Genomic DNA, 21,304 nt, shown 5'->3' on the forward strand with positions numbered 1-21,304 from the left:
TTATGTTGCACTAAGACTTTGCACTATCATAAAGGAACCAGACAAATGTGGTGGCACAGATTTGTTCTGAAGCTGGCTAGCTCATGAGTGATGTTAAGTCATCTTGTTCTTTGTGTTTCCTGAAGTGCTTGTCGAATGAAGTAACAGTTTTAATGTTGTTCCAAGGGTTTGTGATTGTAATTGTGTATACAGGCATTATTTCCTCAGTGTCCAAAGCAAGTTTATTCAGTTTTATTAGCAACCTGGGTGTTATTAGTACATTCCTTCCTCATATGCCCTAATCTATGGAAATATCTCTAGCAAGAGCAGTACTGGAATCTCCCTGCTTCCCTGCTGCAGGACCCAGCCTGTCTGATGCATTGTTTATTTCCCCTGGGAACTTCAGAGCAGCAGGAGGAGAGAAAGCAGCTCCTTTGCCTGGATCACAGCTATTCATCACCTCACCCAGAGGAAAACATCTATTGAATATCACCCACATAAAGCCCAATAAGGTAGAAATTACTGATTCTGAATGTGTATCTGTATGGATATACACATTGGATTATACAAATCACTATAGGTCACAGTGGCTATAATTTATATGTATCTGCAAAATTTCTCTGGCATACAGGGAAAAGACCTGAACATTTTTCATAGGAAGGCTTACATATCAGCAGATTATATTACATACCCACCATCCTAGATTCAGGATCTACTTTCTGTGCCACCTAAGATGGTATAAAATTATTATAACAATACAATACACATAAATGGAAAACTCAAACCAAGACACATTCATTTGATTTGTGTTAGGGGGCTTTTGATGCAGTTCAGCAGTCTGAAAGAGGGAAAGCTAGAAGCAACTGACAACTCTAGGTCATGATTCATTGTTTGAGTATTGCTGCACTGCAGAAGGCTTGAGATCATTATCTTGCTAAAGGTAGTAATTTATTTGATAATGAGCCAAGCTCCACAAACCTTACTCACATGCTGGGCAGGACCTGAAGCTGCAAGCAGTGGAGTAACAGTACCACAGTTCTTCACACACTGGGACTTAACTTTGGCTCTGTGATGTGGCTACTACTGCAGCAGAAATTAGATATAATAATACTGTTTCTAAAATAGTAAGATCCCATCAGCAGGTGCAGGACAAGAGCAGGATTTGGGCTGAGACTCAAATTTTAGGTACCTTTCCCAGCTGCTTTCAGAGATGTTAGATGATTGAGAACTTATTCTTTTCACTAGAATTTCTAATTCATTACAAAACCATCAACAGTTCCTTAAACTATTAGAAACAGTAAATTAAAAAAATCAAAGAATACTGGAGACAACCTCAAGCCTGGAGTACACAGGGGAATTACATTAACACTTCACAGAGAGAAAGCAGGAGTGATAATCTTGCACTTGTCAGGCCTTGCTGGGGCCCACCCTTGTGTAAGCCTGAAGGAGACTGCAGCAGGATGGTGCTTTAGCAGGCATAGCAGGAGCAGATCAAGGGAAGAAGGGAGTGGGAGATTCCCACCCATGGACATTTCACAGCTCCTGCATATCATGCAAGGACATGTGCAGGGAGATGGGATCACCTCCTCACAGCTCACCATACAGTGTCCTCATCTGTCCCCTACAGCTGACCTTATAAACATCTTAAATCTCTGTGACTTCTCCACCCTTCTCTGGGTGTTAAGATTTTCTCTAATAGTCTCTTCCTTCCAGAGGAGTCAGGTGTCAAATAGTGAAAGATATCTGACAGACTTTTCATCTAGGGAAAGCTTGGTGGCTGAGAATTAAAAGGCTGGAGAATAAAATGTGAGTAGAACAGGAATATGATATTAGGGCCTGGATTCTGCTGCTGGAACCAAAAGGCTGTTGGAAAGCTAATGAGCACTCCTTACATATTTGAAACTCATTTTTAAATAGACCCAAATATTCCTGATTGAGAAGACAGCCATGTGTCAGAACTGGTAAGCAGGTAATGGAAATAATTGATTGAAGAAACCTAAGAGCTCTGCAGGACCAAGTGTCTTTAAAAGCCTTGTAGGCTTTCCTGTATAGCCTCTCCAGTGATTAATGATGCTGGCAACAGGATGGGAGGAGTTACTTCTATCAGACCATTCCTTCACATATATAGGAAGAAAAGTCCCCCCATCTCACTCTCTAAAGGTGAAGGCCAGACTTGTAGCATAAACCATAACACTGGTGATGGCAGGAGCCCACAGTGGGCAGTGATGGTGATGGGGATCTGCAGAGCATTGCTTTCATCCAGAAGTCTTGGAGAAGTCCTGTGTTTAGCTTGGAGGAGGGAACAAGAGAGGAATTTTCTAACATGCCATAGTAATCCTGGTTTCAGAACCGGGAGGAAAACCTGGGATGGAAAACTGTTCTGCAATTTCAAACCATACTGGGGAATAGTAAGTTCAACTTAGTTTCAGGATTATTGAATAAATTTTATTCTCATCTATGTTATTTTTTAGGTAGAACATGTAATTGTACATTATACACAGACCACTTGTCAGCTTTAGCTTCTCAGAACTAATCAAGGTCTTTATTTAGGTGTTTCTATTAATTAAAGCATTGCTATGATTTAACTTCTTATGAAAATGGTAATGTTTCCTCTCTTGAGATCGTTAGCTCAACTCTGGTGCCAAACATGATCAAAGGTTACTGTTATTTGAGATCTATTGCATCATCTTTATGAACAAAATAGAAAGTCTCAATCCAATTTAAACTGAACAACCGTTCTTGTTATAAAACTATCATTAAGTTTGAAAATAACAGAGGACATTAGAAAAGAATATAGTAAAAACATCAGTTAGATAATTAAGTAATTGAGAACTACATAGAATTTCCTTGTCACCGGAGAAAAAGGAGCCTTTTCAGTAAGGAGCATTTCAGTACCTTTTGTTGCTTTTAATACTGCAAGACTGATGTAACTCTGAGAGGGCAATCTGGTTTGCAGGGTACGTCCCAGGATGTCAGCCCACTGACAGTGCCTGAAGCATCTCTGCTCTTTGGGGCCATGAGGCTCTGCTGGATTTCCATCCTGCTGGGCAAATTACAAGACTTTCAGTTAGATTAAGTAATATTTATGTAACATATTTGTAATGTACATCAAACAACAATTTAATATTAGGTGGATAAATTTTGCATTCCTTAGCGGTAATTTTCCATTGATGATGTTATCTGAGTAAACGGAGCAAATCCGAATTGAAAAGCAGAGCCTCGTGCACGGGCACGCGTTCACCCCGCGTTCCATCCCAGGTGTTTCGGGATGTTTGTAGCCGTGTCGGGGGTCTGGGGTCAGCTCAGCGGGCACGGCCGCGGTGCGGCGCTGCCTCCTCCCGACAGCAGCGGGGCTGGAGGAGCCACCTCAGCCCCCGCGCTTTCCTTCAGCACTTCATCCTCTCCTTACAGGGCTCCTATTACACTTTCCAGAAGACACGTACTGTCATGGTCCCTGCCCCAGATGGCATACATACTCCTGGGTCATCTTATGATGAGATTGTACTTTATTATTTATATCTCTGCAGCAGCCCATAAATCCTTACATTCAGGAAGTAATGGCTTATCATTTTCATGCTACTGCAGTTTAAAACGTGATTTAAATTAACTGCACAAGGGTTGTGACCTCAAATAAATCAGTGAGCTAACATTTTTTCTCTAGTAACCCTTTCTTCATGCACATGAACACACTCCACTGATGCAAAACTCTTTTATGCAGCTGGTGAGACAAGTGATTCTTCTTATTTACCATAAAGTGCATGTGCATCTTGAACAAAGACATTCAGGGAAATAAATAACAATTTTTTCAATGAACTGAAACTTTCTAGGTCTGGCTTGTCCTTGCTATTAATGGAGATTTATTTGTTTTTATTTAAGGTATTTTTTTCTTCTGTGGCCATTGGAGTTTTTTGCTCTTATTAGCAGAAAGGTTTTTGCAGAGCTGGGGACATGTGCTCATCTTAAAAGGGAGTTAAAAAGTGGCTCCACTTGAAGAGCTCCACCTTGTCCAGAGGTTCTCTCTATGACATGAGTGCATCATTTATATCCATGACAGTCACAGCAGCATTGCAGGAGGGCAGATGTGGTTATTTACACTTCACTGATGAGTCTCAAGCACAGAGAATTTTAAGTGGCTGGTCCTGAGCTAAAGTAAATTCTTGCTAAGTTCAGAAACTCAGGTGTCCTCTTGAGTGTCAGTGCAGCTCCTTGTTTATGAAGCCTTTGAGGCATTCTCTTGTTGTTAATACAATTTGTTGCAGAATTAATTCAATGTGAATATTTTGGTCTATTTTGGTCTATACAGTCACACAGATTTGTGTTCTGGTTGCACTTATGTGCTATGAATTGTGATGTTTTAAGGCTTTAAAATAAAATGGGCTTTTGCATGAGTTACATGGACTCCTAACACTCACCCCAATATGTCTGCACTGCAGTTAGAGATGTGGCTGCCACGAGGGTGAACTTGAAGAATTTGTGTGAATTTGGCTCAAATGGAAGTTGTCATGAAGACCAGTCTATGCAGTCACACTTACATAGTCTCAGAGGACACAGATCATGAGGGCTTTGAAAAACATAAGAGTAGAATCATAGAATAGTTTGGGTTGGGAGGAGCCTTTAAAGGTCTTCTAGTCCAAGCTCATGCAGTGAACATTTTCAACCAGACCAGGAAGCTCATAGAAATGTCCTAACAAATGGGTATAATTTTTAAAGACATTTATACTGTTTCCTTCAAGCCTAAGCATGAACCTGAAGCCCAAAGGTGACTATCTCCCTTCCACTCCTGTTTTCTTTTTAAAGACATAAGAAACAATATTAAAATATCAAAGTTATATATTTGTGATGTAAATTGGAAGGCCTTTTTTGTTTATTGTATAATATTATTTTTTAAAATTCTGAGCATGTCCCTTTCCTCCAGCAGTATTTTGCTTATAAAATTAAAATTGTATCATTTGGTATTTCATTACATGTGCAGTTGTTTTATGTTAAAGGTCTAGAAGTTTGGTCCTCTTGAGAACTGAAATCCTAGAATCAAGAAATTTATCATAATCATCTTCCTTGTAATCTTATTATGTAAGAAACATCAGTACAAAAGAAAATGAGGGAAAAGGGGAGTACAAAACTTAGAAAAGGAACTTTATTGATTTTTTTTATTAGAAGTGTGCATTGAAATGATTGAATATTTCAGTGTGCAGGGTATTTTGTAAATTAAGTCACACATAAAAAGAATACATTATAAAATGTGTATTATTCTCCAGTTCTAATGGTAAAATCAGATCATTTGAAAGCATCCATTTGAAACTGCCTATTTTGCCACGTAATCAGTAAAATGAAGTGCTACAATTCAGGCTTCATTAAACCAGCACGAGAAAAAGTTTTCTGTCATCATTATTTGTTTCAAGTGGTACTTTAAGGTCTTAACCAACATGCATGCTGCTAGGGAGTGTATACATGGTACAGTACATTCCCTGCCCTAAAAAGCTATCAGATGGAACAATTTGTGTGCTTAGAGAGATAAACCCCACCATTTCAGGGGTTAGCTGGGAGTGGAGAGAACAGCAGTGGCTGATCCTTGAGCTGCTGTCCTGCCTCCCCTTTTCCTGCACCATGGATTGTGCCAAAGCATCCACATGCACAGACAAGCTACTGTGAATAGTTAGGTACGATGATATGGCGGAAGTCAGGCTCCAAATGCCATTCGTCATGTAGAGACAGGACATGGGGAAATGGCCTTTAGCTGAAGAAGGGTAGATTTAGATCAGATTTTAGGAAGAAATTCTTTACTGTGAGGGTGATGAGGCACTGGAACAGGTTGCCCAGAGAAGTTGTGGATACCCCATCCCTGGAAGTGTTCCGGCCCAAGCTGGATGGAGTTCAAGCAACCTGGGATAGTGGAAGGTGTCCTTGCCCATGGCAATGGGGTTGAAATGAGATTATCTTTAAGGTCCCTTCCTACCCAATGTATTCTGTGGTTCTATGATTTTTGCCCCCAAACTGCACAAATCCCTGTTTATTGCCTTCCACAGGACCCTGGTGGACTCAGTACAAGAAAGAGAAGGAGCTACTGGAAAAGGTCCAGTGGAGGCCACAAAGTTGATGATGGGTCTGGAGCATCTCTTGAGTGATGAGAGACTGCAGGAGCTGGGCCTGTTCAGTCTGAGAGAGCAGAGACGACTGAGAGGGATCTCAGCAATGCATATAAATGTCTCAAAGGCAGATGCCAAAAGGATGGTGCCAGGCTCTTTTCAGTGGTGCCCAGTGACAGGATGAGGAGCAATGGCCATAAACTAAACCACGAGGCGTTCCACTTCAACATGAGGAAGAAATTCTTTACATTGAGAGTGGCAAAGCACTGGAACAGGCTGCCCAGGGAGGTCGTGAGGTCTCCCTCTGCGGAAACATTCAAAATCCATCGGGAGACATTCCTGTGTCACCTGCTCTGGGTGTCCCTGCCTTGGCAGTGCGGTTGGACTGGATGATCACCAGAGGTGTCCAACCCTAACAATTCTGGGACTGAGCTGGCCCACCCTGCCGGCCGCGCTCAGTCGCTCTGCTCCGGGAGCCCTTTAGGCCAGAGGGGAAACACTCCTCGGTGTCCAGGTAAAAATCCCCGACGGCCGAACTTCAGCAGCAAGATGGACACACAGATTTTGGAGGCCAAGTCACCCATCGGCAGCGGGGTGACTGGGCCATCCCCGTACGCCGCCGGTCCCGTGGGTAACGGTGACCGGGCCCAGCGCGGCCCCGCCCGCAGCCGCCGCCGTTGCTACGATACCAGAGCGGCCTTGGCTGCGAGCGGCGGCCTCGGCACTGCCGCGGGCCCGGGCCGCCACCGCCCCGGCACCGGCACCGCCCCTGCCCGCGGCACCGGCACCGCCGCCGGCACCGGCACCGCCCCAGCACCAGCACCGCCACCCGTGCCGGCACCGGCACTGACACCGACACCGACACCGACACCGACCCTCTGCGCCGAGCCCGCCACCTCCACCCGACGGCAGCATGGCTGAGGTAACCTGTAATCTGTCCCTGCCGTCCCTTCCTGTCCCTGGACGGGACGAGGGCTGCACCTCAGGAGAAGCCCAGCAACATCACCCGTGTATCATCTGTAGCCATATACCACATTTATGTGTCACCTGTGTGAGCAGAGCTCAGTTAGGTTCTGTGCTGAAAGTAGGAGCAATCAGGCTACTTGCACCCAAGCAATAGTAACTCTTATATTTTAGGAGTAGCTGCTACGTATAAGATCATGGGTATGACTCCCGGCCTGCCTCCCCCCTCATTATTGCTCGTCTGAACTACCTGAAGGGAGGCTACATGAAAGCTGGAGAGGGATTTTTCACAAGGGCATGTAGTGGGGACAGGACAGGACAGAGGGGAGCAGATTCAAACTGAGAGTACGTTTAGATTGGGTATTAGGAGAAAATTCTTTACTGTGAGTGTGGTGAGAAACTAGCACAGGTTGCTCAGAGAAGTTGCAGATGGCCCATCCCTGGAAGTGTTCAAGGCCAGGTTGGATAGAGCTCTGAGCAATGTTATTCCACCACAGTCTAGTGGAAGGTCCATGGGAAGGAGTTGGAATGAGATGATCTTTAAGGTCCCTTCCAACCCAAACCATTTTCTCATTCTGTGCTGTGGAGGGGAGGATGAAATGAGAAGAAAGCCTAGAGCCCCAGAGCAGGTTTGAAGGAGGGATGCGCTAAGTTTCAGCTCACAGCTCAGATTGTTCTTTGATGCCAGCCAGAGCATGGGCTGCAGCAATAAAGTTGCCCTTGAGGTCTTCCTGCTGACAGGAGGGCTGCTTCCCTATCCTAGTGAGAGCACCTCAGAGGTGCATTTGCAAGGATTTGGCATCAGAACTGAGCTAGATGAAAAATGTCTTCTGGGGAAGTTTTAACAGTAGCAATTCCCACAGAGGGAGGACTGGATTGTGTTGGCATTACTGGAGCTTTGAGATGTGCTTGTCAGCATGTCTCTGGCACTATCTGGATAGAAATCATAAACTAATCAGACTTTAGAGGGTAGAGAACTGGGCAGAATTAGGGCTAAAATCCTGGGTTTCCTCAGTGGTTGATGCATTATTCAAACACTATCACAATTATGGTATTTTATAGACTTGTCTTTAAAGCAGTTGTGGGACTCAATTATAAGAACTCTGGCTGGTAAAGCACAAGTTATTTCTGTAAAATTAGGAGAAATGTGTTTGAAAAATAGCCTACAACATGCATATTATATGCTAGCAAAAGAACTGTTATTACAGAAAATTTTGTCATGATTTCTTAGTAGCTGTTATACACTCAGTATATTACTTTTTTGTATTCTGGGGTCATAAGTGAGATGTTGAATTCTTCCTGTTGATTATTTCACTCAGGAAGAGTCTGACAAACCATATGTAGAAGAAAGTGCCTTTGAAGCACTGGAAAAAGACTCCCAAGAATTCATCAGTATACTGAGTAGAGATGAAGCTCTGGAAAAATTCCGTGTCGAATATGAGAAACTGCTTGCTGTTATGAAGAAGTCTCGTGAAAATGAACAGCATCTCATGGAGAAATGCAGGGAGCTGAGTGCTGAGCTTGTGGAGAAGTCATCCAAAGTAGCTGTGCTCACCAAAATCACTCATGATGATGAGGAAACTATATCATCATTGAAGTCGGTAAAGTTTTGAATAGAATGAAGTATGATCTGAAATTGTTAATGAAAAACATGGTAATAAGAAAAGCACCTGAAAGAGCACTTGATTTTATGTAGAGAACTACCTGGAGGATTAAGCATAGAGGTGGCATCTCCAGTTGTTTAACCTCTGCTCTGCTATCTCCAGTTGTTTAACCTCTGCTCTGCTTTGTTTGCTCAGCCTGGTATATTTACAGGTTTTAGTAAATTTCTGTGCTTATTTGCGCTAAACCAACTCCGTCAGCTTTCAAGTCCTTGCTAATAGTTTTTGTTTAAGCTTTCCCTCTGTAAAATGGCACATTTTCAACTTAATGTACTGGTTTTGATTCATTATAACTTTTGAAGGATTGCTTGGATGTTAACTATTGCCAGAACATTAAAAAAACGTACTTTTTTTGAAGTATGGATTTTAGGCCAGGGAAGTGACAACTTATATAAATAAATGTTTCACAGTGCTTTTGGAAAGGAATCCTATATAGCATTTCAGTGTGGTTTCACCAATTTACTCTGATGTGTTGTTTGTTATTATTGATTTAAACTCTGTCAAATCAAAGTGCTTGGCTCCCAAAAAAGAGTTGATGTTTTTAGCTTACAGTGAATTTTCACTGTCAGAAACCTAAAGCTGCCAAGTGATCATAAGACTGTATGTGGAACTTCTTCATTCAGATGGTTAAAAAACTTAGCTTTGTGATACCTAGATAGGGTTTAATTTAGTACTTATTTGGGAAACCTCCATGCCTTACGATAAAGTGTTTTGTTCCAGTAAAATAAAGCCAGTGTAGCAATCCAGAGTGATTTTTGAGCACTACAGAAATAGTTCTTTGAAATGAGTTTCTTGTCCTTAGAATTATGAAGAAAATAAATTCAGAGTAAATATAAATAGCAGCACTGTCATCCTATGGCTGCTGCTTGCAAACCTGTGCCCAAAGCCTCTTCAAGGAGGAAGAAAAGCATGGAAAATCTTGTTGATTTTCACTGCTGCTAATCAAAACCTGGTAGATGAACATCAAGAACCACAATGATCCTTAAAATTTCCTTTTTGCTATCACATGGCAATACTCTGTGTATGAACAGTAGGAGAGGTGGTCCTTCAAGATGTTCTCAAACTGAGGAGACATCTCAGTAATGTCATAAAACTGAGGAGTGAAAATGTTGGGAAAATAAGAGCCTTTCCAATTTCAGCAGCTAATTTTAAGCTCAAGCAGGATATGACTGAACCATACTGCCTACTATTGAACCCATTAAGTGATTTTCTAGTGAAAAAGCTGCTTGACAATACGATCCTGCTAGAAATGATGTGCAATGCACAACATGTGACATTTCATTTCTAGTGGTGTGCTGTGAGTCAAGTATACAGCTGATACTTTTTCAGTTTGGTTATGAGAATTAGTCCTCTTAAATGTTCAGGAATTATTTGGATATTGTTAAAAATGCTCATGTCTTGTTTGAGGTTTTGCTTGGTAAACCCTTTATATTCCATATTATTCTTCTTTCTGAAGGAAAGTTCGAGAAGAGTTGTAGTATTTCACTACAATTTTGTTAATATTCAAACAATTTGTTTCCCGTGTATCCAAGCTAAGTGTTGAAGGAAGTTCAAGTGCTAAAGTAGCCAAGATGAAATTCTTTCGTGCTAAATTAAACAAACTATCTGTCCCACAGTTTAATTATTTATAATCCATAAAAGAATCCTGATGGGGTGTTCTTGTAAAAGTGGAACAGTTGCTGTAAAAATGGAATAGTTGCTCCAAATTAAGGCCCTACATCTTGATGACTTGATGGGTCATTAGGGTAAGAAATAAAAGTTGCAGAAGAAAATTTTTTCTCTGTGTGAAGCCTGTTTGTAATCAGTAGAGTTTGTTTAGGGCAAGGGTTAAGCACACAGTTCAGTGGTTGGTAGGAGGTGAGTCAGTGATAATCGATAGCTGTTAACTGTCAGGTGGCAGTTAAAGGATCTGTTTTGTAGTTTTAATAAACCGGACACAACAATCTGCTGTTTACAGTAATATCAAAGGAGCAAAGGGCCAAGCTAATCATGAAGGGAATTCAATTCTGTTTTTCATGGCTAGACACACTGATCCATGAGTCTGCGCTGGAAGTACTCTAGAAGAGGAATTTATAGGAGCTTGTACTGCCCTGCTTGAAATTACCAAATTTTCAATTTCCAGGCGTATCAATCCAATATAATAAGAAAACGTTTCATTAATTCTCAGTTTCTGAGCAATGAAACTGATGTGATCTTTTGGGGTATTTAATGAAAGCAAAGTAAAGCAGTCACACTTCATAAGTTCTGCTTCACAAGTTCCAGTGTTCAGTACTTCTCCAAAGATTTTTGAATTATTCTAACAGCAAACATCCAGGGTACTTCCTTTAATTATGCAGCAGACTGCCATGCATTACCTACCTATCTTGTACTGCAATCACCCCATGTTGCTGACACAGTGCAGTCTTTCACACTGAATAACAATGTGAATATTTCCTCTATGAAGACTTCCATCATCAAAATTTTGCTCCTTTTTACTTCTGAAAATAATGAATCCATTGATCCGCTCTTACAGCAGAAGACACAACCAAGGAGCAGCTACAATGAAGCTCAGTTTTGCTGATGCTGAAGTCTGTAGAAAATTATTATTTAGATTTTGCTTATTAATGTGGCCATCACCCATGTCTTCTTACTTTTTTGATAAAAATTGGTATTATCAATACAAATTCAATACAATAGTTTTTACAGGCCAAAGATAAAAGTTCAAAAAGCACAGCTTAGGGTGACCTGAAACCAGTGCTTATCTGAATGGTCTTATTGACTTCAAGAGATCACTTTTGCAAATACTCATCAGAACAAAAGACTCTCTGAAGCCACTAAAACTTTTCAGAGGCTTATTGATTTTATTCCCCAGTCCTATTCCGCAAAACTCTAATCGTAATGATTTAATTCACCAATTTTAATCACAGTCTAATCAGCCAGCAGGAAGCTCTGATGTAAGTAATCAGCTTTAATCTTATTTTCAATTTGCATTTTTTCTAGAGAAAGGGTGGTTGCCTCTTACTGGTTGACAAATCTGAAACATGTTTATTTGCAATTATATTTTATGCTTTTCTGCAAGTCAATATGTACACTGTGTCTTTGTGCCATTATTTCAGCCCAACATGCATTTATTTACATTTCAGAATTTAGCTTCTCTGTGTGAGATATTACTTAATGAAAAACTTATAATTTATTAGATAATGCTTAATGCTTTATGTATGATCATTGCTGCTTTGAATGGAAATTAGAACTCACAATGTATGACATAAAAATTGATTTTATATATAAAGCTGTTTAAAAATGCTTAATACATAAGTGAAAAATCATATTTTTCAGGCTAAATTTTGAACTAAGTAATTTATCAAGTAATGAAAATACTGTTTGTAGGTAGTGAGTTTAATTGACTGTAATTTCAGAATTTCTGAGCAAGGAAAGCTCATCGTTTACCTCTTTATTAGTATGTGTGGAAAAAAAGGAAGAGCAAAAATTCCTGATCTTTATGTTCCAGATGGTTTCTCAAATTTGGATATGCTGAGCTAGTTAAATAAATAAAATGGAAATGTATTCCCTCTGCATTTTGAAGAGGCTACAGATGTTATATTTTGTGTTACCATTCAGCAAAATCTGGTAGCCTGTTACTTCTGCTAGTTCTATAGTTTGAATTTTTAATTTGGGCAGTAAACAGCTAAATATTACGTATATTTGATTTTTAAGGTTTCCATAAGCATATTAACAATATAATGTAACATAGCTGTCATAATTTAGAGTTTAACATTAAATAGTTTTTTTTTAGGAACAAACAGAGGTGTCAATTACAATAACGAATTTTTGTAAACAATTTGATATAAATTAATTTTTTTAATTTTCTTCCTTGTGGAGATGGTTTCTAAAATAGTTTTTTCCTGCCCCAATTTCATATGATGCAAGTAGGAGTTGAAAGGGGTATTATGGCCTGATATAATGATGCTTCTATTTGGCTTTCCTTGCAGAGACCCTAGAGCTAATGTAGAACTGCACAGCCACACTTGGGGTCTAAATCTGTACAAGTTCATGAAGTCCTGAACTCTGCTATGAGCCAGCTGAGAAAAGAGCATCATGCTGTGATTTGAAGCTCAGGGACTCCTAGTGTAAAAGTAGTATCTTCATAATTTACTGAGACTTCAGGAACTTTCCTTCCAGTCCAGTCACTTGCTGAATTCAGACTTTTTTTTTTAGCACAGGATTCCAGAAATGGTAGGAGCTTTATTTGAACCTAGCAGGGAATAAACCTTGATTTTGAATCAGATCATAAGGATCTGATTCAATGGAGAGAGATGCAGAGGAAGTTATAAAATGAAGTGAATCCTCCTCCCTTATCCTGTTTGTGGGTATCAAACCCTAGGCTTGTGAGAGATGATACACAAATCTGTCATTTAAGTAACTCCATGTGCTAAAATTTGGCATAAGAATTGAGCATTACCTGAAAAACTAGTTAAAATCAAATTACATTAAGTCTTCACAGATGAAAATGAACAAAGAGGAAGAAAAGCTGAGTAACATCTTTTCCTCATCCAAATCAAATTGAATGCTCATTGTCCTAATAGGAATTTTACAGACATGAGTTATTTAAGTAGATGATACCTTTGTGGGCACTGAATAGTCAGTAAATTTTTACTGATATTGGTGGTACTCATGTGATCAAAGCCTCACAGAGTCCATGCCCTCAGCCAAAACCAAAGATACCAAGTGAAGGGAACTGTTGTGAACCTAATCATGAAAAGGCACAAAAATCTATTTTCTCAACTAAGTAAAGTGCAAGGCAATTAATTTCTAATTTGTGGTTATTTTAAAACACAATTTAATTTTTGTAATTATTTTCCATTTCATTCCTAGGAGCTTGAAAGGGCCTGGAAAATGGTGGATAAAGCCCATGAAAGGGAACAGAAAACAAAGGAAACAATTGATTCACTAAAAACGGAAATTTCACACCTAAATAATTTAATGAAGGAAAGAGCTGGACAGGATTACAAGTAAGTTTTCCTCAGGGAGAGGGAAAGCCTGATCTGATTTTCTATCATTCTATACCTTGTTTAGCCATGTAGACACTGTGGAAAACATAGATCTTTTCTGTCTTTTACTTTTCTCATGAATACACATTTATTTTTCTGTGTGTTTATGCAGTGAGTAAGTAACAGAATCAGGGTCTGACTGAGTTCATTCAGTATTGGATTAAGCTAAAAGATCAAATAAAATGAATCCTATGCACTTTCTCAGTATGTGTCATATTGTTTTATCTGACAAACTCTTCAGCATACTTTGAGAATAGGATCCTGTCAACATTTTTACATTTCACAGCAGCAAGGTCAAGTAGATAAATCAGGAAGGCAGGACACTTGATTTCTCTTCTGTTCCTAGCTTTGTTATAAGGCTTTAACACTCTCTGTGTATTTGTTTGTATTTTATACACTTTCAAGATTATGTTTTGGTTTTTTTAACCAAACACATTTAGGGGGACCTAGTCTGAGATGAAGCTTCTAAGCCATTGCATTGTGGACATTATAATCACCCTCTGGAGCCGCTCAGAAGCTCTCCAGAACGTACTGTTTGTAGTATCAGGTCCTCAGAGACTGCTTATGCTGTAACATTAAGTTAAACTCAAACATATTAGGAAGTGTTTTGACCATATAGCCTGTGCACTTTCTACTAAAATTGCTGGTGGTTGGTCTGCCTGATTATGGCTTGAAATTTTCACACTGTTTAAGGTATTTATTTATAATATGCATGCAGGATATGTGTGGGACATGCTTGTCTCTGCACTCTCTGTGTATCCAGGCTGCAAAAACAGGAGGCCTTCAGTGTGCTCGGCCACTTCCCCCTCCAAGGAATGTGCCAGCACATAAAGCACCTGGGTCCATGACAAATCCTTCACCTTTTGTCCTTGACATGTTCTAGACCTGTTTAACAGCTTTCCTTGGATCTAAAACCTTGGTCATCCAACCTCCTCCTAGTATAACTCTCCTTAAAGTCTTTTCTCTTAGCTGCTTTTTGCATTTTCCTACAAGAGCCAGGAGCTGTTGCTTTGCTAACACCTCACTCCTGTTTCCAGCTCTGCCCAGGCTGCTGCCAGCTTGCAATTTCTTCTTGAAGTTCCCTCTGTATTGCCCTCAGTTCCATGCTTAAATACCCTGTCCAGTGACAAAGCCATGAGACTAAGTAACTCCTTTACAGATTTCAGCCTTGAAAACCCAATAATCTTTTAGAACAATTAGGCTGCTTTTAAGACAGAGCTTGAACACACGCTTGGACTTCCTTTCATATTGTAAATGTGTCAAAACAGAGTCAGCTTTTATTTTTACATTATATGACTGTAAGAAATAACCTAGTTAGGTGTCCAGTCAGGTGAGGTGCAGAGAGACAGGTTACAACAGTGTAATATTTTTGGTCCCTGACTAATTTTGCAGTGGGAACAAAAGAAGAAAATTTTTTCCCTGTTACCTTTCTGGGAAATTGAAGGTTTATTTAGACAAGAAAGAGTTTTGACTTGGCTGATGGTTACTCTGTTTACAGTAGATAAAAGCATATAATTCAGTTGACCATCAGTCTTCATACAGAGGAGTTTAAAATGAAAAAAAAAAATTAAACTCCTCTTTCTCACAAAAGTCTTTGTCTGGCATAGGAGGAAGAACAGAAATTGCCTGTGACACTGCTTGACTATTATTTCCTTGATTCCAGTGTTGAGGATTTGCTAAGACTTCAAGAAGAGGTAACAGAAGAGCGAGACCAACTGTTGTCAGAAATTGTGGAGTTACGTCAAAGTCTCACTGAAATCACAGAGCAGCAGCAGGAAACAGAAAAGGCAAAAAACGAGGCAGAGCAATCCGTTTTGCAGGTCTGTACTGATCACCAGATGGTGATTTTAGGCTTTGCCCTGAGCCTTTCTCCACACTTACAATTGATCTCCAGTCTAGCTGTTGTTTTGCATCTTAAACGTTTTCAGGAGTGCTCTGAGTGGACTCTGCAGTGGATGACTTTTATATTTTTCTGTGTTTTAGGCTATGTACTTTGCAAAGTGTATTGTCATGTACCAGCTGCTTCCACAGCTTCCCAATACCCCACTGAGGCCAAGGTTGTTTTTTTGAATTGGAATAATCTTTAATGCTGAAGAAATGGGATGTTTTCTGTATTGTAAATCCTTATGCCTCAAAAAAGACACTTAGAACATAGACCTGGAATGGAGATTCTTGGTCCCTTGCTGTTGGCAGTGGTTGCCATATTATGAGATACCATCATTCTTAAGAATCTATCAAAATCTGGCTTAAAAATAATGAAGTTATTTTCTCTCCTTTATGGGAAGCCTTTTCTAGATTTTTGCTTTTTTCATAGTCAGGTACCTCCTACTTTCTTCTTTACTCTGATTCTGGTTTACTGTTTTTCCACTTAATTTTTCCACCACACAATTGTCTGTAGAGAGTAGTCATACTCCATATCAGCTGTACATGAAGTTAGGCTTTCTATATTTCTGACCATCTGAGTAGACAGTTGTTTTTTGTGATCAATGTGTATGGCTTTCTTGAAATGTATAGAGCAGCTAGCCATTGAGCATCAGAGGAATAGCCACTGAATGGAAGGTAGAAAAAGATGGAAGATGGCATACAGAACTCTTGATATATCACATATATAAGCATAATAATGAGAAATGAAAGAATTAAAGCAGAATATAAATAGGGGCTGGAGCAAGACACGTGGAGAAAGGAAGAGTAGAAAATCACACTTAAACAAAGAACAGAGAAGACGTTTTGGCTTTCAGTTTTTTATAAATCACACATAGGAAAGTAATGATCAGTCTAGGTTTCATGCACAGAAATTGTTTCTATTTATAAAGAAGATGACTGGTAATGTAGAAGAAGAGACTATAAAATCTTTGTTTTTCTGACAGCATTGTGGGCATGAGAGAAAAGAGTCAAAACTTGTTGAATCTTGGCAGCCTTAATCTTCTGATACTCACTTCATCAACCCTTAAATTTACAGAATTGTTACAGCATTTGTAATCACCTCCATTCTTCCAGTATGAAAATATTCTCCACTTCAGACTGCTTAAATGACAATGTCTCTTTGAAGATCCTGTTGAAGACCCTGTTAGTTCTGGCAACTTTTCATCTGTGGGCTCAGAGGGGGAGGGATCCTTAAGCAAAGAACATCTTTCAATTGCTGGTCCCTGGCTGAACTGAATATTTCCATATGGATCAGCCCCCTGTGTCTTCTCTCTGCTGATTCTGCTCCATCAAATTTTTGTGGAGGATGAGAGCAGGAGTCACAAGACAGTCTATTAAATATGAGAAAAATTTCCTCTTTCAGAGTTTCCACATAGGAACTTTGAGAGTAGAAAGATTGAGACCAGTTGAGAAAATGAACACTGGTCTAACATCTCTCTCTTTCCTTTAATATCAATGTAATAAGTGTTTCTGCTAGTCAGAGAGAATAATAAAAAGAAAAATCCTTGCAATACAGCATCAAGCCCCGATTAATTTTAATTCCGCATTCAGGAAGTACTCCTTTGCAAGTAACTTATAACAGTAAAGATATTTATGCCACTGCATCTCCAGGGGAATGCTTTTATGTTTGGACTGTATCAGACTGTACTTCTGTCTGGGTGAACTGACTAGTGTTTAACAAATTTTTGTCATCAATAAATAGGGCCCTCATGCAGAATAATTTTTTGTTCAACCATTAGAAAACATAGTTACTTCTGAGAAGATCTGGCATACAGTGATGGTTGAATAATATAGAAGCTCTTGTTTTTAAAATCAGGCAGAATCAGAGAGGTGAGAGGACTTGTTTTCCTGAGTAAAAGGCAGCAGAATTTAAAATTGTTTTCTTCTCTATTATTATAGCTTCAGCAAGACATCCAGCTGCGTCAAAGTGAGGAATTACGAGAGCTACGAAAGAAGGAAAAAGTGGAGACTGAGCTGAAAAATCTTCAAGCTGAAATGGATAAGAAGCAAGCTGAGGTCCAGAAGTTACAGCAACAAATAGAGAATGACAAAGAGGAACAACTGAAAATAGAAAATAATCTTAAAGAGCAGAAGGTAGGGTACATGGCACACTGTATTTATCAGGTCTATGATTAGAGTAAAATCTGTAATTAAGAAGAAAATGGATTTTTCTGAAAAGAGAGGGAGGGAAAGTTATTAAATTTTAATAAACACTTATTTTTATACAAATATTAATTTACTAATAAACAAGTATGTAAAGCTTGCTGACAGATTTCAGATAGATTTCTCGCAGAAGTCAGTAGTCGATCACAATGATGTTGTCCATCTTGAAAAATCACAGCACATGAGACACAATCTGTGAAGAACATGGATGATCTATAGGAGCAGGAGACTGCCAGGTTGGACTTCTGACTATATTGCCAGCTTTGCTATTGATTGTGTCTAGTGGCATTGGTAAAATAATTTTACCTCCATCCCCTTCTTTCTTCTTTTTCAAAATAATTTTTATCTGCCTCTCAAGCCTGTGAAAGGGCAAGGAACTGTCTTCATAAACCTTCTTGATTGATTTCCTCATTCTGTTTCTAAAAACATTATCTGGACATGTCCTAACATAGTGTTCTGCAAGTGTGTGAATTTTCAGGTTTTCAGTCCATTTCCCCTGACTTTGAGAAACTCTCAGAGAAGCAATTTCAGTAAATGGCAGGGGAGATCTCATCACTGTAAACCAGTCCTACCTCAAGGGAAACTTCCTTGTGAGTTGTGTGTATCTTGTAAATTTATAACTTTTATAGCTTTTTCTTCCCTTCTGGTCTCTGAATTTGAGGAGGTAGAGGTTTGTGCCAATTTTTAGTCAACACAAAGTCTTACTAAAATACTCAGGAAAGAGATAGAGAGAAGACTTGATTAATTTTCTGAATATCACTGATTTGATCCAGCTTTTGAGGGCAGCTCCATCATCTGCCATGGCAATCACATTGTATATACTGGTTCTGTTCCATTCTTCCTCCTTTTTATAGTCTCTTCCAGGTTTTCAAAGTGTAGATTTTAGGGACATTCAATTATCCAAATTGTCCTGCAAAATAAGAGTTCACATAAAGTGCTGTGTGTGGGCTAATTAACCAGACTTCTGCATTGTCTTCCTTGCCTGTGCTGGCTTGAAGGTGTCTGTGAATCTCCTAAATGGTCTTTTGCTTGAAGTCTGTCCAAAACACAGGCTATCCAACTCTGCAAGGGTCAGGGTAGAAATCTTCAAAAGAAGGTAAGAGAGCTACTGCAATTTCATCAGGTTATTGTCTCAGTTGAATAGTTGTTGTGATGCCTGCTGTTCTTTTATTCTTACTCTTATTTTATAAGAAATTTTCTAATGAAATACACTTTCTTGCGTGACATTGAAAATGGTTGGATACAGCTGCTGTAAGCTTTATCCCACCCCCGTCCAAAACTCAATAAAGAGTTGCCTGAAACAGTGTTATCCTGACATTTGCAATATAAAAAGGAGTATTCCTTGTTTTTTACACTAGGTTCTACTTATCTTCCTTTAATGTTTTCTAAAGGAGCAATGTATAATGACTTCATCAGGAGTGAAAGATATGATGGTTGTTTCTTCATTTGTATATGTAATATCTGCGAGGAAATTTCCGTCAAGCAGAAGATAAATCTGGTAGCTCCAGTATTGAAATATATGTTCTGTGTAGAAACCACAAAACCACTATTCCATATGTTTAACTGAAGACAATTTAAAGAGCAGAATGCTTTTGTCCTGGTCTCAGCAAACCAGGTACCCAGAGAAATGTTATCAGCACATTAATGGAGGATGCTTGATCATAAAACAGAGCTTCCCTGCCCTCTGCTGATTGAAGTGATTTGAATCTCATACTCATTTTCAGTAATTGTATGTAGCAAGCTGTATTATGTGCTGGTTGCCAGATGCCTAACAAGAAGGAAAATATCTATTTACCACCTGCAATAAACACCTGCTAAGCTTCCAGGAAAAACAATGACACTGGATCTGTTGTTCATTAGACATTATGATTTCTCCATGTCATTATGACCACGTATCATATTTAATAATATTAGTAATTTCATCAGCAGCAAAGGCTGGTTTTTAAGCAGACAACAATCTGCAGCAGCTGGGTAGCAGGAAGGTTTGGTCTTCAGATGTACACAGGTATTGTAATGAGATTTAGAATAATTGATAGGATTGTTCTTTAATCTAACAGACCTTGAATGAAAAAGCTGGTAAGGAACTTGAGCAATTGAAGATGAAATATCAAAAGCTCTCACAAGACAATGAGCAGCAGAGTGCAATGCTTGATGATGTGATGAGGGACATTGGTCAGAAGACGGCACAACTGAAAGTAAGTTCTAGAGGGTGAATCTTACCAGCTGTATCATTCCAATGACATCTTACCACTTGGGACAGGGATGACTTCAGTTCTTGTCCAGATAGTTCCCCACGGGTGGTTTTGGAGGAAACATGAGTAGTTTTTAGGAATAGATCTGGCTGATGCTGGAAGCCATTCTTTCTATGGCAGATAGTCTCCAAGCCTCTCATCTGACATTTTTGCACTTGTTATCCTGGAGGAGTTGTTTCATAAAACACATGAACCAAAATGTTCAACACTCTGTTCATAAAGGATGGGTGGTCACAAACATGGGGTCTCTTTTCAATCCTGAGATCTTCAAATAAGAGGAATGATTTTCTTACAATGATTAACGTAATTTGAATTTTGCCAAAATCCATTGAAAAATGGTTATAAATTATAATAATGGTGTCCTGGATAGTTTCCACTGAAAGGAGTTGCTTTCAACACTAAAATTTCTTCCCCCCAAGTATCGATTGAGGAAGTTAAATATAAATAACCAAAATTGAGGAAGTTAAATATAAATAACCAAGATGGTTTACTTCCAGATCTAAATGGTTTTGTTGCCTGACTTCACATTACTCAACAGTAATTTTATACAACTCAGAAGCAGATGAGTTTCTGTTGAGGAGGAATTAAAGGATTCCTGCATATTCTTATTAGGGTATTTTGAGAGCACTTGACGAAGGGTAATGTATAGATGTTGGATGCTATTATGCTATTTACCATATCTTGCATTTTGTGTCACCATTGGGGTTAAAATAGTAAACATTGGAAAATTCAGGTAGAAAATAATTATCTTCTTGAGTTTTACTGAGTATAACTAATTCACCTAAATAAAAAGCTTGTTTGCTTTTTAGTCTGATAGAAACTAACCTCTGACAGATTAAAAGCTTAGTTCACAACTGATATGACATGGATGGTTCTGATTTGGATCCTTAATGAAGGATGATAGGAGGTTTCTTTCTGTTGTATTTTATTAGTCAAGCTGAAGGTTGTTTTTCTTACTTATTTGAAAAACAAATTACTGTCTTTTCCAGATTATCCAGTTTTATCATTACCAATGTCATCATTATTTAAAACTTTATAAATATGACTTATATGTGGGACTTTAGAGTGTCAGAGGATTTTGTTTCTATGATCTTATCCTGATTTCAGAAAAAGTTGATGGAACTTTAGAGTCATGTTCAAGGACTTCTGGGAACAAAAAAATAGAAGATACTGCCCAGTTAGCAGTTAAGCCAGCTGCTAAAGGTTAAGAGCCCTAGTCATGATCTGGGGTGCAGGTTTTGTAGGGATTGTGC

General features: G+C 39.1%; 1 protein-coding gene across 1 annotated transcript in view; it reads left to right on the top strand.

The window, feature by feature from the left end:
• The first annotated feature begins 6,955 nt into the window (after nucleotides 1-6,955).
• CFAP58 (cilia and flagella associated protein 58) overlaps nucleotides 6,956-21,304 on the top strand; it is a 56,596-nt gene continuing 42,247 nt past the window's right edge. The window contains exons 1-6 of the mRNA XM_030951455.1: nucleotides 6,956-6,984; nucleotides 8,345-8,626; nucleotides 13,538-13,674; nucleotides 15,377-15,533; nucleotides 17,536-17,730; nucleotides 19,857-19,994. Of these exons, the coding sequence (XP_030807315.1) occupies nucleotides 6,976-6,984; nucleotides 8,345-8,626; nucleotides 13,538-13,674; nucleotides 15,377-15,533; nucleotides 17,536-17,730; nucleotides 19,857-19,994 (918 nt within the window). The 5' untranslated portion in view covers nucleotides 6,956-6,975. The remainder of the gene's footprint in view (nucleotides 6,985-8,344; nucleotides 8,627-13,537; nucleotides 13,675-15,376; nucleotides 15,534-17,535; nucleotides 17,731-19,856; nucleotides 19,995-21,304) is intronic.

Source organism: Camarhynchus parvulus, chromosome 6 (assembly GCF_901933205.1).
Source record: "Camarhynchus parvulus chromosome 6, STF_HiC, whole genome shotgun sequence".
Taxonomy (NCBI): domain Eukaryota; kingdom Metazoa; phylum Chordata; class Aves; order Passeriformes; family Thraupidae; genus Camarhynchus; species Camarhynchus parvulus.